Source organism: Scyliorhinus canicula, chromosome 24 (assembly GCF_902713615.1).
Source record: "Scyliorhinus canicula chromosome 24, sScyCan1.1, whole genome shotgun sequence".
Taxonomy (NCBI): domain Eukaryota; kingdom Metazoa; phylum Chordata; class Chondrichthyes; order Carcharhiniformes; family Scyliorhinidae; genus Scyliorhinus; species Scyliorhinus canicula.
In genome coordinates, this window is record NC_052169.1 from 3,595,139 (window position 1) to 3,613,967 (window position 18,829).

The 18,829-nt window shown below is 51.8% G+C and overlaps 2 protein-coding genes across 2 annotated transcripts in view; both read right to left on the minus strand.

The window, feature by feature from the left end:
- Positions 1–7,524, minus strand: part of serinc4 (serine incorporator 4) — a 31,076-nt gene extending 23,552 nt beyond the window's left edge. The window contains exons 1-2 of the mRNA XM_038784390.1: positions 7,226–7,524; positions 1,222–1,389 (exon numbers count right to left, since the gene is read on the minus strand). Coding sequence (XP_038640318.1) covers positions 1,222–1,389; positions 7,226–7,252 — 195 coding nt within the window. The 5' untranslated portion in view covers positions 7,253–7,524. The remainder of the gene's footprint in view (positions 1–1,221; positions 1,390–7,225) is intronic.
- A 5,300-nt stretch (positions 7,525–12,824) lies between these two features.
- On the minus strand, positions 12,825–18,592 carry hypk (huntingtin interacting protein K). Its single transcript, XM_038784413.1, has 4 exons — positions 18,375–18,592; positions 16,297–16,352; positions 15,399–15,450; positions 12,825–13,316 (listed from the first exon to the last, which is right to left on the minus strand). The coding sequence occupies exons 1-4, from the start codon at positions 18,525–18,527 to the stop codon at positions 13,221–13,223; spliced, it is 357 nt and encodes a 118-aa protein (XP_038640341.1). The 5' UTR covers positions 18,528–18,592; the 3' UTR covers positions 12,825–13,220.
- Between the last annotated feature and the right edge of the window lie 237 nt (positions 18,593–18,829).

The window sequence follows — 18,829 nt, forward strand, 5'->3', positions numbered from 1 at the left end:
CCCTCCCACACCCCCATGTACACTCTCCGCTATCACTGACCCTACCCACCCATTCACTCCCCTCCCACATCCCCATGTACACTCTCCCCTATCACTGACTCTACCCACCCATTCACTCCCCTCCCACTCCCCATGTACACTCTCCCCTATCACTGACCCTACCCACCCCCTCCCACATCCCCATGTACACTCTCCCCGATCACTGACTCTACCCACCCCCTCCCACACCCCCATGTACACTCTCCCCTATCACTGACTCTCCCCACCCCCGCCCACTCCCCATGTACAATCTCCCTATCACTGACTCTACCCACCCATTTAATCCCCTCCCACATCCCCATGTACACTCTCCCCTATCACTGACTCTACCCACCCATTCACTCCCCTCCTACATCCCCATGTACACTCTCCCCTATCACTGACTCTGCCCACCCCCTCCCACATCCCCATTTACACTCTCCCCTATCACTGACTCTACCCACCCCCTCCCACTCCCCATGTACACTCTCCCTATCACTGACTCTACCCACCCCCTCCCACACCCCATGTACACTCTCCCCTATCACTGACTCTACCCACCCCCTCCAACTCCCCATGTACACTCTCCCCTATCACTGACCCTACCCACCCATTCACTCCCCTCCCACAGCCCCATGTACACTCTCCCCTATCACTGACTCTACCCATCCCTCCCACATCCCCATGTACACTCTCCCCTATCACTGACTCTACCCACCCCCTCCCACTCCCCATGTACACTCTCCCCTATCACTGACTCTACCCACCCATTCACTCCCTTCCCACATCCCCATGTACACCCTCCCCTATCACTGACTCTACCCACCCCCTCCCACACCCCCATGTACACTCTCCCCTATCACTGACTCTACCCACCCATTTAATCCCCTCCCACATCCCCATGTACACTCTCCCCTATCACTGACTCTACCCACCCCCTCCCACACCCCCATATACACTCTCCCCTATCACTGACTCTACCCACCCATTCACTCCCCTCCCACAGCCCCATGTACACTCTCCTCCAAAGATGGAAGAATAGGGATTTGGGATGTGTGCAGGCACATTTGAGATATCTCGGGGTGGGTTGTCGGGCTGATGGAGGTTCGGGATGTCAGTGAGGCCTACATCAACTGGTGGGAGGCTGATCGACGAGGTACATGGCAAGTTTACGGTGGAGGTGGGTAGAGTGTTGATACTTACTCTCTCCCTCACTGACTCTGTGACGGTTCTGGAGAGCAGGAGGCAGCAGCCAGTTGAGCTGACAATGTGATACAGGGTGTACATCATCCGGGTGCCGGACGACACTTTAATACCTGGGAGAAAAGGGCAGCAGAGAGAGCAGGGAGAGGAGCCACAGCAACAGCAGATCTATGGCAGGAAGAAAAGACACAGCTGGTTACACGAGACAACATGTGAAAGATAATCTCAACACTGTCCCCATCAAACACTCCCAGGGTAGGTACAGCACGGGGTTAGATACAGAGTAAAGCTCCCTCTACACTGTCCCCATCAAACACTCCCAGGACAGGTACAGCACGGGGTTAGATACAGAGTAAAGCTCCCTCAACACTGTCCCCATCAAACACTCCCAGGACAGGTACAGCACGGAGTTAGATACAGAGTAAAGCTCCCTCTACACTGTCCCCATCAAACACTCCCAGGACAGGTACAGCACGGGGTTAGATACAGAGTAAAGCTCCCGCTACACTGTCCCCATCAAACACTCCCAGGACAGATACAGCACGGGGTTAGATACAAGTAAAGCTCCCTCTACACTGTCTCCATCAAACACTCCCAGGACAGGTACAGCACAGAGTTAGATACAGAGTAAAGCTCCCTCTACACTGTCCCCATCAAACACTCCCAGGGTAGGTACAGCACGGGGTTAGATACAGAGTTAAGCTCCCTCTACACTGTCCCCATCAAACACTCCCAGGGTAGGTACAGCACCGGGTTAGATACAGAGTAAAGCTCCCTCTACACTGTCCCCATCAAACACTCCAAGGACAGGTACAGCACGGGGTTAGATACAGAGTAAAGCTCCCTCTACACTGTCCTCATCAAACACTCCCAGGGTAGGTACAGCACGGGGTTAGATACAGAGTAAAGCTCCCTCTACACTGTCCCCATCAAACACTCTCAGGACAGGTACAGCACGGGGTTAGATACAGAGTAAAGCTCCCTCTACACTGTCCCCATCAAACACTCCCAGGACAGGTACAGCACGGGGTTAGATACAGAGTAAAGCTCCCTCTACACTGTCCCCAGCAAACACTCCCAGGACAGGTACAGCATGGGGTTAGATACAGAGTAAAGCTCCCTCTACACTGTCCTCATCAAACACTCCCAGGGTAGGTACACCACGGGGTTAGATACAGAGTAAAGCTCCCTCTACACTGTCCCCATCAAACACTCTCAGGACAGGTACAGCACGGGGTTAGATACAGAGTAAAGCTTCCTCTACACTGTCCCCATCAAACACTCCCAAGGTAGGTACAGCACGGGGTTAGATACAGAGTAAAGCTCCCTCTACACTGTCCCCATCAAACACTCCCAGGACAGGTACAGCACGGGGTTAGATACAGAGTAAAGCTCCCTCTACACTGTCCCCATCAAACACTCCCAGGACAGGTACAGCACGGGGTTAGATACAGAGTAAAGCTCCCTCTACACTGTCCCCATCAAACACTCCCAGGACAAGTACAAATAATTCCCCTGCACTGTCCTCAGTCTCTACCTTGGCAAAGCTCCGATAACTGGACCGATGTGATATTTCTCAGTTCCCTGACCTGTGGCCTTCCCACATCAGTAACAGGTTTGAGACCATGCTCACTGGCCCGGGACTTGGCAAATAGCTCAGAGGAAGAGTCATACGTACTCGACATGTTATCTCTGCTTCTTTCTCGACAGCTGCTGACGGACCTGATGGGTTTCTCCAGCAATTTGTGTTTCTATCTGAGATCTCCAGCATCCTCGGTATTTTGCTTCTAGCTTCACATGGGGCCCCTAACAGCTGGGAGGGACCCAACATCTAATCTTTTCATCGTATGGAGAACGGGGAGGAGTAAACCTGACCTTTCCTCTCCCCGGGGCTGCGGGACGTGCTGTACAGTTGCTGCATTCTGCCTCTGCCATAATATGCAGGATAGGCCTGGAAAACAGGCACCGACCCACTCAGGAACCAGGGTCTCCACGTTTGTTGGTCATGACTCAATAGTTTTACATCTCCGACATGAAGAAGCAAAGTGCTGGCCATGGGTTCAAATCCCATCTTCACTTCATCTGACAATTTGTAAAACTTGCATCAGAAAGCTGGGTTCAAATTTTCCAGGTTCTCTCATCTATAATGAGCCCAGGAAATGTCCTTCAGAAAACACCAACATTACTTGCTCTAAACCAGTGGGAAACTTCACCATGTGGTCAACTCAATATCTCGGCAAGAGGTTTAACAAGTGACCAGTCACAAACACCACTCAGGCAAGGAAGTGAAACTTTAAGATATTGTCATGTCCCAAGGGCAGTAAACGCACAGGTCACACTGGGGTGGAAGGTTGTTTCAGATAATGCGGACTAGAAATTCCCCTGAAGGTGCTGACTCTCACTGGGACACAGTTCCTGAAGGTGCTGACTCTCACTGGGACACAGTTCCTGAAGGTGCTGACTCTCACTGGGACACAGTTCCTGAAGGTGCTGACTCTCACTGGGACACAGTTCCTGAAGGTGCTGACTCTCACTGGGGGACAGTTCCTGAAGGTGCTGACTCTCACTGGGACACAGTTCCTGGAGGTGCTGACTCTCACTGGGACACAGTTCCTGAAGGTGCTGACTCTCACTGGGACACAGTTCCTGAAGGTGCTGACTCTCACTGGGGGACAGTTCCTGAAGGTGCTGACTCTCACTGGGACACAGTTCCTGAAGGTGCTGACTCTCACTGGGACACAGTTCCCGAAGGTGCTGACTCTCACTGGGACACAGTTCCTGAAGGTGCTGACTCTCACTGGGGGACAGTTCCTAAAGGTGCTGACTCTCACTGGGACACAGTTCCTGAAGGTGCTGACTCTCACTGGGGGACAGTTCCTGAAGGTGCTGACTCTCACTGGGACACAGTTCCTGAAGGTGCTGACTCTCACTGGGACACAGTTCCTGAAGGTGCTGACTCTCACTGGGACACAGTTCCTGAAGGTGCTGACTCTCACTGGGACACAGTTCCTGAAGGTGCTGACTCTCACTGGGGGACAGTTCCTGAAGGTGCTGACTCTCACTGGGACACAGTTCCTGAAGGTGCTGACTCTCGCTGGGACACAGTACCTGAAGGTGCTGACTCTCACTGGGACACAGTTCCTGAAGGTGTTGACTCTCACTGGGGGACAGTTCCTGAAGGTGCTGACTCTCACTGGGGGACAGTTCCTGAAGGTGCTAACTCTCACTGGGACACAGTTCCTGAAGGTGCTAACTCTCACTGGGAGACAGTTCCTGAAGGTGCTGACTGTCACTGGGACACTGTTCTTGAAGGTGCTGACTCTCACTGGGACACAGTTCCTGAAGGTGCTGACTCTCACTGGGACACAGTTCCTGAAGGTGCTAACTCTCACTGGGAGACAGTTCCTGATGGTGCTGACTGTCACTGGGAGACAGTTACTGAAGGTGCTGACTCTCACTGGGGGACAGTTCCTGAAGGTGCTGACTCTCACTGGGACACAGTTCCTGAAGGTGCTGACTCTCACTGGGAGATACAGTTCCTGAAGGTGCTGACTCTCACTGGGGGACAGTTCCTGAAGGTGCTGACTCTCACTGGGACACAGTTCCTGAAGGTGCTGACTCTCACTGGGACAGTTCCTGAAGGTGCTGACTCTCACTGGGGGCAGTTCCTGAAGGTGCTGACTCTCACTGGGACACAGTTCCTGAAGGTGCTGACTCTCACTGGGACACAGTTCCTGAAGGTGCTGACTGTCACTGGGACACAGTTCCTGAAGGTGCTGACTCCCACTGGAACACAGTTCCAGAAGGTGCTGACTCCCACTGGGAGGCACAGTTCCTGAAGGTGCTGACTCTCACTGGGACACAGTTCCTGAAGGTGCTGACTCTCACTGGGGGACAGTTCCTGAAGGTGCTGACTCTCACTGGGACACAGTTCCTGAAGGTGCTGACTCTCACTGGGACACAGTTCCTGAAGGTGCTGACTCTCACTGGGGGACAGTTCCTGAAGGTGCTGACTCTCACTGGGACACAGTTCCTGAAGGTGCTGACTCTCACTGGGGGACAGTTCCTGAAGGTGCTGACTCTCACTGGGGGACAGTTCCTGAAGGTGCTGACTCTCGCTGAGACACAGTTCCTGAAGGTGCTGACTCTCACAGCCCCTCGGTCTGCATTGCCAAGATCAATAAACTCAGCACTGGTCAAAGATTGAGCCTACTTCGTATCCATGTAGAAGGTGCACCTTCCCAATGAGGCAGCAAGGTTGATGACTGAGCTAATGTTAAAGAAAGAATGGTCACTGACATAAATCAGATATTCTACTACTAAAAGAAGAACTTGCATTGATATAGACCTTCTATAAACAAGGGTCATCCAAAAGTGCTTTCCAGCGAATTGATTATTTCTTGATACACGGTCGCTGTCATAAAAAAGCGCTGCCTCATTCCCCCCACCTCCAACAGTGCAGCACTGACCCTCTGTACTGACCCCCTGACAGTGCAGCACTCCCTCAGCACAGACCCTCTGACAGTGCGGCACTCCCTCAGTACTGACCCTCTGACAGTGCGGCACTCCCTCAGTACTGATCCTCTGACAGTGCGGCACTCCCTCAGTACTGACCCTCTGACATTGCAGCATTCCCTCAGTACTGACCCTCTGACAGTGCGGCACTCCCTCAGTACTGACCCTCTTACAGTGCGGCACTCCCTCAGTACTAACCTTCTGACAGTGCGGCACTCCCTCAGTACTGACCCTCTAACAGTGCGGCACTCCCTCAGTACTGACCCTCTGACACTGCAGCACTCTCTCAGCACTGACCCTCTGACATTGCGGCACTCCCTCAGTACTGACCCTCTGACAGTGCAGCACTCCCTCAGTACTGACCCTCTGACAGTGCGGCACTCCCTCAGTACTGACCCTCTGACAGTGCAGCACTCCCTCAGTACTGACCCTCTGACAGTGCGGCACTCCCTCAGTACTGACCCTCTGACAGTGCGGCACTCCCTCAGCACTGACCCTCTGACAGTGCAGCACTCCCTCAGTACTGACCCTCTTGACAGTGCGGCGCTCCCTCAGTACTGACCCTCTGACAGTGCAGCACTCCCTCAGTACTGACCCTCTGACAGTGCGGCACTCCCTCAGTACTGACCCTCTGACAGTGCAGCACTCCCTCAGTACTGACCCTCTGACAGTGCGGCACTCCCTCAGTACTGACCCTCTGACAGTGCAGCACTCCCTTAGTACTGACCCTCTGACAGTGCGGCACTCCCTCAGTACTGACCCTCTGACAGTGCGGCACTCCCTCAGTACTGACCCTCTGACAGTGCGGCACTCCCTCAGTACTAACCCTCTGACAGTGTGGCACTCCCTCAGTACTGACCCTCTGACAGTGCGGCACTCCCTCAGTACTGACCCTCTGACAGTGCGGCACTCCCTCAGTACTGACCCTCTGACAGTGCAGCACTCCCTCAGTACTGACCCTCTGACATTGCAGCTCTCCCTCAGTACTGACCCTCTGACAGTGCAGCACTCCCTCAGTACTGACCTTCTGACAGTGCAGCACTCCCTCAGTACTGACCCTCTGACAGTGCGGCACTCCCTCAGTACTGACCCTCTGACAGTGTGGCACTCCCTCAGCACTGACCCTCTGACAGTGCGGCACTCCCTCAGTACTGACCGTCAGTCTGGATTCCTACTCATGCCCAGTCAGACCAGGGGGAAATGTCGATGACCTGGTTGCCAAGCGATGGGTTGATTCTGAGGGAGGGATGCACCTTTCGGCCTGCTGGCTTTAATTTTCAGCATTTTCCTATCCAACTGCTCATTGCACTTTCCCTTAATCTAAATGGACTCCTTCGTCCCCAATTGAGGGGAAATCAGACTCATCTCTGACTCAGATTCATTCTCTCTGAATACTGTGGACCTGCTCACATCCATCGACCTTCTCTGCCTCCTAAACCCCAACTCCCCCTTAGCCTTGTCCCCTTCCCCGTTCAACCCCGCCAGTTACCTGTGCTCGAAAACTGCGCTCACACATTCCCCCACGGTCGAAGAGCTCGGGGTTCAGGGTACCCACAAGTCGAATACACCCCGATTTCGTCCTTGACTCTTTTGTAACAGGCTGTGCAGTCTGGGGAATGCCAACACCATGCTGCAGTGAAGCACCACAAAAATCACAGGCTGGCAAAATCAGACTCTCCCACCTCCAATAACCAACTCTCGATGAAAAGGGTTCTGCGGCCCGACAGCTTTCTGCTCAGCGAGGATGAGATGTGGACGGACCCCGAACTCGGAATGTCAAACTGTGTCGAGGCAGCATTAAAGAAGAGATTAACTGCAAATCCTTTGAGGCTCTTTAAACCTGCTTATTATACGGAAATAGAACTTGGGACAACACTTTAAAACGCTCAGCACACCAATGACCTGGAGGTTGTTGAGTAGACGGCGCAGGATGAAATGGATTCTGAAATCACACTGTGCTCCCCTTGGTCACACTTTACCTTGCAGAAGCTGTGGTCATGTTCCAGGGCAAGTTGTTCCTCTTCTCCACTCTGTCTGGGCAAACGACCCGGAATCTTTCGGGACAATTGCATTTTAAAACCAGAATAGGCCCCGTCCATAGCTAGACAAAGCGATCTCCTTTATTTAAATTAACTCTCAGGACGTGGGTACCATTGGCAGGACCAGCATTTGCTGCCCATCACTAATTGCCCTCGAGACGGCAATGCTGAATCATTGAATATGTGCAGATGAATAAGGAGTGGACCATTCGGCCCCTCGAGCCTGTTCCGCCATTCACGGTTGGCCGGATTGTAACTCAACCCCACGTTCCTGCCGACCCCCGATAATTCCGCGTTAATCAAGGATCTATCAGGGGCTGGTTTAGCTCACTGGGCTAAATCGCTGGCTTTTAAAGCAGGCCAGCAGCTCGGTTCGATTCCCGTACCAGCCTCCCCGGACAGGTGCCAGAATGTGGCGACTAGGGGCTTTTGACAGTAACTTCATTGAAGCCTACTCGTGACAATAAGCCATTTTCATTTCATTTCAAGCTCTCCCGTACAAATATTCCAGGGCACTGCTTCCAGAGAAAGAGATTTCCAAAGACTCTTAAACCTCAGAGAAAGAATTTGCACCTTTGAGTTAAATGGACGACCCCTTATTTGTAAGCTGTGATCCCGAATTCTAGATTCTGCAAGAGGAATCATCCTCTCCACATCCAGTAAACCTTCTCTGAATTGCTTCCAATGCATTTACATCCTTCCTTAAATAAGGAGACCGATACTGTCCACAATACTGCAGTTGCGATCTCATCAATGCCCTGTACATCCACAGCATCTCCTTACTTTCGTAATCAATTCCTCACTATAAACAAAACATTCTATTAACTTTCCCAATTACTCGCTGTACCTGCAGACTAACATTTTGCAATGCATGCACTAGGACACCCAGATCCCTCTGCAATCTCTCCCCATTTGGATAATAAGCTTGCTTATTCCTCCTGCCAAAGTGGAAAATTTCCCATTTTCCAACTTTATACTCCATTTGCCAGATCTTTGCCTGCTGACCTAACCTATCGATGTCCCTTTGCAGCCTCCTTATGTCCTCTTCACAACTTACTTTCCTCCCTATCTTTGAGTCAGCGGCAAGTTTAGCAACCTGACCACTGGTCCCATCATTTATACAAATTGTAAAGTTTTTAGAAATATATTTTTATTCAGCTTTTTCAAATTTTAGACATAGCAACAGCAAAAACAGGTAATAACAAACGCCACCCCAACCCCTCCCCCTAAAAAATGTGTAGGATCGCCGACATGGTGCCAGAGGATGAGACCCAGAAACCCACAAGCTTAGGACACGACCAGAACATGGTTAGCCAGGCCCCTCCCACAACACTCACCCCCTCAAGTAGCCATTGGACTTGGTCAATGGAGCCCCATGCACTCCCTTCAACTCTATCAGCCCTAACCTCGCACATGACGTTACGTTCACCCTCCACAGAATCTCACGCCACACCACCGCCTCGATCCCCAACTCCTCCTCCCTCTTGGCTTTCACCCCTTTCAAGTCAAGGTGGTGTGTGGCTTGGAGGGGAACTGGCAGCACTGTTGCTGGTCAATGCAGGATGTTGACAGAGGGGAGGTTCGGCCATGGTAATGCGGTTGAACTTCTCGCGTTAGAAACGATCATTGCCTGGCAGTGGTGTAGCGTGACTGTTACTTTGCTACTTCTCAGGTGAAGCCTGCGGTCGTTCAGGAAATGTTACCTGTGGGTATGGACCAATTCGGTAAGTGCGGAGGTGCAAATGGATATGCACACATTTGTACATGCAGAAACTGGGATCCGTTTATGACTTTGAATACATGGTCTATGCCAGTGTGTGTGTGTGTGTGGGGGGGGGGCGGAAAGAGGGGGGGCAATGTGAGGCCCACCTGGGTTGAGCCCCATGAGACATTTGGACCGTTGCCCGCGCAAAATGCCACCACATTCCACTGATTCCTGTCCGTGTAGTATTTTTCCTACCAGGATGACTGAAATGGTTCTCACGTAAAGCGAGGGTGAGTGAAGTGAGGAGTGTGCTGATTGCTCACAACACTGACTGTGAGAGCCGTGCGCTCCCTCTGCGCCCAATGTTTAATTGTTTCTTTTGTTTTTACCATTTGAAGTTAGTGACAGTTCTATGAATATATTAATTATTAAGCATTTTCTATAACTCGTTCTGAAATATTTGGCGTGTATTAAATGTATTCAATCTTATTCATGGGGTCATGATGAGTGAACAAGCCCCGATTTCAATCTCACAACCCACAGATGGAGGGTCACTAATGCGGCCCATCCTAGGTCAATGCGCTGTTCCTGTCATAGGGGGGAGTTGGGGACCCTTTTATAACTGCATTTTGAATCAAATACAAATTACAACATGGAATCTGCCCATGTTAGTGTTTATTTTCCATATGACAAGTCGCTCGTCACACATCCTTTTATTCCCCTCGCCTTTAACCATCTATTTTTAAACGTTGACACTTTCTGCCTCAGTCACTTGCTCCACAAGCTCTCAAACATGGGTGTAAGGAAGTCAACCCTAGGTCTTTCGGTGTAACCTTTCCCTCTTGTTCTAGAACTCCCTATCACCGGAAATGTATTACTATCTGCTCTGCTCCATCAGTCCATGTTTCTGCGCCCCCATCTTTAGAATTCTTTCCATTTTAATTGTTCACATGGTGAATTTCCACCTTGCTATCTCTGCACTATCCAGATTGCAATCTACTCAAAGGCTGTGGGCTGCACTAAGATTTTATAGATTCCCCATTATGTCCTGACTGTTATATCCCGTACTTTCATTACCAAACCCAGCACTCCATGGTCACCCATTTGGAACAGCTACTTTTAATATCGCGTAAAACTTTTTTTTTAAATGTATAATTTTTTTAAAATTTAGAGCACACAACTCTAACCACTGCGCCACTTGCCACCCCGAATGTCGAGAAACATAAAAAACGACTGGAAAAGTTTCTACAGGAATGTGAAAACGAAAAGATTAGTAAAGACCTATGTGGGTCCGTTCCAGGCAGACACAGGAGCGTTTATAATGGGGTGTGAGGAAATGGCAGAGAAACTAAACAACATGTGTCTGTCTTCACAGAGGAAGATAAAGAAATTGTCCAAAAAACACCAGAGAACCAAGGGACTGGCAGAGATTAGTATTGGTGAAAAAGTAGCACTGCAGAAATTAATGGGGTTGAAAGTACCGGAGGCCGGTACGGGAATTGAACCCGCGCTGCTGGCCTTGTTGTGCATTACAAGTCAGCTGTTTATCCCACTGTGCTAAACCAGTCCAATTTAGCGTGGCCAATCCGCCTACCCTGCACATCTTTTTTGGGTTGTGGGGGTGAAACCCACGCGCACACAGGGAGAATGTGCAAACTCCACGCGGACCGTGACCCAGGGCCGGGATCGAGCCCGGGTCCACGGTACAGTGAGGCAGCAATGCTAACCACTGCGCCACCATGTAATACATGACCCCCAATCACTCTGCCCTTCCAGTGCATCCTTTCTGCCATCGTCCAACTTGCTGATCATAACGTACTGCCTCGTATTCACCAACACGAATTCGACCCAACAGAGATTTTTGTGCAGTCCACAACCTTAATATCCTTCATTTTGCTCTCCATATTAGGTACTGCACTTCCTACTTTATAGAGATTTACAGAAGAATGAGGAGTGGGCCATTGAACCATCCATGCCTGCTTTGCCGTTCCATGAGGTGACAGCTGATCTGATCCAGGCCTCCCCATAACCCAAGGTTTGTAGCCCAGAACCATGGACAGTTAAGGTAAAGGCTCCAACTGCCTTCCCTCAGACGACCGATCAGGGATTCCTCCGACTCTTACCAGCTGCCATTGGCATGTGATTTGCAGGTTGATACTCAATCGGTTATGAACTCACCTTCCTCGGCCTGGGATGGGACTCAAATCTCCAGACTCTGGCTCAAAGGGCAGGGATCTTACCCACTGCACCCAAGACCTAACAACACTCCCTCAAATTATTTTTTTATATAATAAATTTAGAGTACCCAATTCATTTCTTCCAATTAATGGGCAATTAAGTGTTGCCAGTCCACCTAGCCTGCACAGCTTTGGGTTGTGGGGGCGAAACCCACGCAGACACGGGGAGAATGTGCAAACTCCACACGGACAGTGACCCAGGGCCGGGATCAAACCTGGGACCTCGGTGCCGTGAGGCACGAGTGCTAACCCACTGCACCACCGTTCTGCCCACTCCCTCAAATTATAGATGAACAGCTGTCTTAGAAAACTCTGTGGGACACCACCAAACATCTCCAACCACTGAGAATCTTCTGGTGTCGGCATCTTTCCTCAAATGGAGGGAAATGATTTGTGTTGATTGGACTAAGGGGACAGTGAAAAAATAGAGCCAGTTGGACAGCGCAGTGGTTACCACTGCTGCCTCCCGGTATCGAGGTCCCAGGTTCGATCCCGGCCCCGGGCCACTGTCTGTGCGGAGTTTGCACATTGTCCCCGTGTCTCTGACCTCCCACAACCCAAAGATGTAGGTGGATTGGCCACACTAATTTGCCCCTTAATTGGAATAATTAAAAAGAAAAATAGAGCCAGGCCTTTCAGCAGTGAAGTTAAGAAGCACACCAAAGGTGGTAGAAGTTTGAAACTACCTTCCACAAACAGGGCCACACCCGTGAATCATTTAACTCTGAGATGGGTGAGATTTCTGTTATGTACGGGGCAAAGTTCAGTCACAGATCAGCCATGATCTCATTAAACGGTGGAATGGCCACAATCAGTAAAATGCAATGTCCCGATTCCAATGTTTTTTTTTTAAATCGCAGTTTTTCAATTTGCCACACTCCCCTACTTTTCTCTGTGCGTAATTGCGACAACGGCTTTTTCAAAGACCAAAGCTGCATAATGGGGCCAGCTGGGGTCCTGGCACGATGAGGGGCTCAGTCTATGCATTAAAAAAGGGGTAATCAAGGTACAGCAGAGGTGGAATACAATCAGGGAATCTTAGAGGCAGGGCAGCCAGAAACAAGGAGGTCCAGAATATTACTTTAAATTGAGAAGCTGAAGAAGAAATTACTGTTTCAAACTTTAATGGGCGAATGTGGGGCTGATCGACCATTTTTCACACTAAGAATCATCTTCACCTCCACATTGTTAAATGTCCAAAGGCAAGTAGACATCAAGGCCAGGTTTGAGTCAGTGAGCTTGTATTTTATTGATTCAAGTCCTTTCGTTCCTTCCCATTCGGAAGGCTTTGCCCGTCTTCAGGATTCAGTGTTGGATCGCGAGCAGCACGTGTGCCAGCAAAGCATTCACCTCACCATGACCATCCCAGCCACCAAACAGTGGGCAGTGTTTGCACAGATGGATGGACCTCCACTTCCATCCACCCCTGCCCCCAATCTCTTTACAGTCCCCCCCACTCCCTCACCAACATGTCCGAGACAGTCCCAGGAAACAAGCCGTGACTCAGTCAGTGAGAGCGATCAAAGCTTCGACGACGTTGCCCAAATGTTCCCGTAGACCTCGTTCGGCTGCATTTCGAGAAATCTCCATCTCATTCATCTGGAGAAAAAATGACAAACAAATGTGTCACAGGGGGTGGCGTTTACATGGTTTCCCCTCACCTTCACTGGCTTGTGCTGGACATGTTTTGTCGGAGACTTTTAACAATATACGGAGTTTTTAATGATCTGGTGACGACAGCAGAGTAAATTACTTCAAATTCAATAAATATTAATGGGGGGGGGGGGGGGGGGGGACTATGGGGACAGAAGAGGGGTGTGGGACTAATCGGATTACTCTTTCAAAGAGCTACCGCAGGGGCGATGGGCTGAATGGCCTCCCTCTTGTCACAAGATTCAATAAGGTTAAGAAAGCCCTGCGTTATTCCAATCTGACATGTCAGGCCAGCACACACATTCTGCAATCATTTGGTTGTTATTCAAAAACTGCAGCCATTCTGCTTCAGGTGAATCAGTAGGGTCAGGGATTCTTAAAACCCACCTGACGTGGCAGACAGAGCCTCGCTTTAATGGCGTACCAGTAAAACAACATTTCTTAGAAATTGTCAGTCCCTTGTTCTGCAGTGGTGCTCAAACCCACATCCTCCTGTGGTGGGAGCAGACTGAAGCAGACAAACAATTTTTTTTCTGATTCCATTCTGAGTTAATTGGACTGAAGCCACTATGAAATTTGAATGGTTAATTGGGCCAACACCCTAAATCCTTGCAATACACAATGAACTGACTGCAACATAGAATATAGGAGGGCATTCGGCCCTTCGAGCCTGTTCCACCACTTATCATGATCATGGTTGATCATTCAACTCAGTAACCTGTTCCCACTTTCCTCGCCTTGGGGCTAATGATCCCATTAGCCCCAAGAGCAACATCTAGCTCCTTCTTGAACATGTAACGTTATGGCCACAACTACTTTTTGTGGTAGCGATTTCCACCGGCTCACACTCAAGTGAAAACATTTAAATTCATCTCTGTCCTAAATGGTCTACCCTGTAACCTCAGACTGTGACCCCTGGTTCTGGACTCCCCGACATCGGGAACATATCCTTCCTGCCTCTACCCTGTCTAGTCCTGTTACAATTTTCTAAGTTTCATTGAGATCCCCGTTCATTCTTCTGAACCCCAGTGAATATAATCCTAACTGACTCAATCTCCTCATACGTCAGTCCCGCCATCCCAGGAATCAGTCGGTAAACCTTTGCTGCACTCCCTCCATAGCAAGAACATCCTTCCTCAGATAAGGAGACCAAAACTGCACACAATATTCCAGGTGTGGCCTCACCAAGGCCCTGTATAATTGCAGCAAGACACCCCTGCTCCTGTACTCCAATCCTCTCGCTATGAAGACCAGCATAACATTTGCCGTCTTTACCGACTGCTGTACCTTTCAGTGACTAGTGTAGACACTCAGGTCTTGTTGCGCATTCTCATCCCTCAATCTGTGGCCATTCAATAATAATCTGCCTTCCTGTTTTTGCTACAAAGGTGGATAACCTCAATTTATCCAATTATACAGCATCTGCCATGCATTTGCCCACTTACTGAACTTGTCCAAGTCACACTGAAGGATCTCTGCATCCTCCTCACAGCTCACCCTCCCACACAATGTGGTGTCAAATTTGGAGATATTTAGTTCCCTCATCTAAATCATTAATATATATTGTGAACAGCTGGGGTCCCAGCACCAATCCATGTGGCACTCCACTATTAGTTATCATCCAATCTATAGGATCTAACTAGCTTGCAAAAAAATATTTTAAACATTTACATAAGATTTACCAAACCAGTCCCACCACCATGCTGGTGATAATAGGCCATCAAGCCTCCTCCCTCCATCTCCCCTTGCTATTCCTTTACCCCTCATGCAGTTACCGAAATGCATCTGTTTCGGCTGAGCCTTTGAGGAAGTACAGATGCAACCAGACACGGAGTACTGAGCGGGAAACTCTACCCATTTTATTTTGCATGGGGGTTTTCTTTTGCCCCGTCTCCAATGAACATCAGCATTGAGCAGGAATCTCCCACGTTTAACTTGGCACGGTATCATACTGGGGACCTGGCAGATAAAGCTGTCTTGAATCATTTTTTTAAAAAAATGCTTTGTGTAATTGCAAACATGACTTACAATCAATTCGACATCTTCCTTCCTGATGGTCACTTTTGCCAGCTCTTTCTCCCTGAAGGGAAAATGGGGGGAAAAATTAACCGCAGTTCTTACCCAGGCTGACTAATACAAGGCACAGCGAACTGGAAGAATGAACTTTCACCTCTCAGATGAAAGCAATTGGTCTGAAAGCCTTAAAAACAGCAGGACAGCACAAGAAGCTGGATCAGGTAGGAGAAGGGGTGCTTCAGGGAAAAGACTGAGAATGTGTTTTCAAGGGTAGGACCCATGTGCAGAGAGCATCTGGACGTTAGGATATTGGGAAATGGGGGGGTCAATCAGTGACGTTAATGAAGGACCATGATGACGGAGGTTCAGCTACTGACAATGAGATGGAGGAGATTAGAATCAGAACACAGAAGGTGTGACCGAGGAGGTATTAATTACAGTAAGAAGTCTTACAACACCAGGTTAAAGTCCAACAGGTTTGTTTCAAACACTAGCTTTCGGAGCACTGCTCCTTCCTCAAGTGAATGTTGATTCACCTGTTGGACTTTAACCTGGTGTTGTAAGACTTCTTACTGTGTCCACCCCAGTCCAATGCTAGCATCTCCACATCATGGGTATTAATTACATTGGAGGAGTGGGAGGGTCACAAGAGGTTGCACGGGCGACAATCAGAGATCTGTAAACAACATTGAGGACATCAGAATCAATGTTTTGAGGTTCTGAGTCAGCAAGGGGCTACACCACTTCAGCCTGAAGGAATGGCCAGACGGGGATTGCAGCAGGGGCTCAGGTTTGTGACAGGAGCTGGACTAAAGTTGGAAGGTTTTTCACTCCCCGGTACCATTCCTGCTTCCCTTCCTTCACCAACCCCCAAAGAGTAACCTGCAAACATCGAATGGGTGATTCAGACCTTTCCTGTTTCGCTTTCTGTTCACGCGACCTTCTGTCTCCAATGACGGACATCGCCTGTGAACAAACACACACCAGTCACAATCCACATTCACTGTTGTAAGTAAACTCTCCTCAGCCATTTTATGTCACCACCCACAGCAGTGCCCTCCCCTTTCAAATTCCTCAGTATTGATATATTCACGGTGCAGTTAGACAAATTTTCAATAAGACAAGGGAGTCAAAGGATACAGAGACAGAGAGATTAGTGCAATTGACACCAGCAAACAGATCAGCTATAATCTTATTGAATGGCCTCTGCCTGCCAGAAAGCCCTGTGAGAGTATGGCAGGGCAATGAGATTGGGAGGGGGAGATTCATGGGGAATTCAATCTCCCTCTCCCCTATTTCCAGTGTCACTCTCCCCTCCTACTCATCCCATCGCCATACTCTCAGCTCCCTCTCTTTACCCGACCCTCTATTCCCCAGAACCTCCTTTACTCATTCACTTTCTAAGGTCCCTCCACCTCTTCCACTCCCCAGAACCTCCTCCCCCACAAAACCCCATACCTCCCAGAACCCCCCTCCCCATATATCTCCCTCCCCCATATATCCCCTTGACCCCATAGCTCTCTGATCCTCCTTCCCCACAAAACCCCATACCTCCCAGAACCTCCTCTTCCCAACCCTATAGCTCCAGAATAACCCCCCGACACCATACCTCTGAATCCACTCCCCCTGTAGCCCCCCTCCCTAGACCCCATAGCCCTCCCATCGTGCCGCCCTTATGCCCCCTTCCCCTCCCCATGCCCCCCTCCCCTCCCTCCTGCCCCCCACCCTCCCTAATGCCCCCCTTCCACTCCATGCCCCTCTCCCCTCATGCCCCCTCTCCTCCCCTCCCTCCTGCCCCCCTTCCCCTCCACGCCCCCTCCCTCCTTCTACCCCCGCATGCCCCCCTCATGCCCCTCCTCCTCCTGCCCCATGCTCCCTCCCCCCTCATGCCCCTGTCCCTCCCCTCCTCCTGCCCCATGCTTCCTCCCCCCATCCCTCCCCTCCCGACCCCCTCTCCTCATGCCCCTCCTCCTTCCCTCATGCTCCCCTCTTCCTCCCCTCCCTCCTGCCCCCATCTCCTCACCTCCGTCCTGCCCCCTCCTCCCCTCTGCCCCCTCCCCTCCCTCAACCCCCTTCCCCTCCCCTCCCTCATGCCCCTTCTCCCCTTCCTCATGCCCCCCTCCGCCCCTCCCTCATGCCCCCTCCTCCCCTCCCTCATGCCCCCTCCGCCCCTCCCTCATGCCCCCTCCTCCCCTCCCTCATGCCCCCTCCTCCCCTCCCTCATGCCCCCTCCCCTCGTGCCCCCTCCCCTCCCCCATGCCCCCCCCCCCCCCCCCCCTGCCCCCCCTCCCCTCCCCCATGCCCCCCCTCCCCTCCCCCATGCCCCCCCTCCCTCCTCCCTCATGCCCCCCCTCCCTCCCCTCCCTCCCCCCTCTCGCCCCCCATCCCCCCTCTCCTCCCCTCTCGCCCCCCATCCCTCCCCCTCCTCCCTCCTGCCCCCCCTCCTCCCTCCTGCCCCCTGATCCTCCCTCCTGCCCCCCCTTCCTCCCTCCTGCCCCCCCTCCCTCCTGCCCCCCTCCTCCCTCCCGCCCCCCCTCCTCCCTCCCCCTCCTCCCTCCTGCCCCCCCTCCTCCCTCTTGCCCCCCCTCCTCCCTCTTGCCCCCCCCATCCTCCCTCTTGCCCCCCCCCATCCTCCCTCTTGCCCCCCCCCATCCTCCCTCTTGCCCCCCCCCATCCTCCCTCTTGCCCCCCCCCCCATCCTCCCTCCTGCCCCCCCCCATCCTCCCTCACGCCCCCCCCCATCCTCCCTCACGGCCCCCCCCATCCTCCCTCACGGCCCCCCCCCATCCTCCCTCATGCCCCCCCCCCATCCTCCCTCCTGCCCCCCCCCATCCTCCCTCCTGCCCCCCCCCCCATCCTCCCTCCTGCCCCCCCCCCATCCTCCCTCCTGCCCCCCCCCATCCTCCCTCCTGCCCCCCCCCCATCCTCCCTCCTGCCCCCCCCCATCCTCCCTCATGCCCCCCCATCCTCACGCTTCCCCCTCCTCACCGTCTCCAGGTCCGAGCTGAGAATCTCTTTCTCCTCCGCATAGTCGGTCACCCTCTCCAGATCCGCCGCCCCGCTGTCGTGTTTCCGCGGTTTCTCCGCCGGCCGCTCGGTCTCCTCATTCTCCAAATCCAGGTCGCCGTCAGCCTCCGCCATCTGCCCCGCGCCGCGCCGCCGGACACACGTCAGAACCCCGCGCCGGAAAACGCGTCAGCGCGCAATCCCCGCCGCCGGAAACTGCGTCAGCGCGCAGCCCCGCCCCCGCGCTGCTTCCGGGTTGTGCTCAGTCTCAGCTCTGCCCCTGTCAGTGTTGGCTACCATGGTGGGCAACTGGAGGCTCCAAACTCATGAATCCGTTCACTGCTCATCCAGGTTTACTTATGTTTAAAACACAATCGGAAATAGCATTCTGGAAATGTTTCCAAAATCATTTCAAATTAGTGAGGTTGGAATAAGTA

Excerpts from the sequence above, each read along its gene's own strand:
- hypk (XM_038784413.1), bottom strand. The coding sequence starts at position 18,527 with ATGGCGGAGGCTGACGGCGACCTGGATTTGGAGAATGAGGAGACCGAG. Across the intron at positions 15,451-16,296 it reads CAGAAAGCGAAACAGGAAAG|GGAGAAAGAGCTGGCAAAAG; the intron begins GTCTGAATCACC and ends TTTTCCCTTCAG. Across the intron at positions 13,317-15,398 it reads AGGAAGATGTCGAATTGATT|ATGAATGAGATGGAGATTTC; the intron begins GTAAGTCATGTT and ends TTTTTTCTCCAG.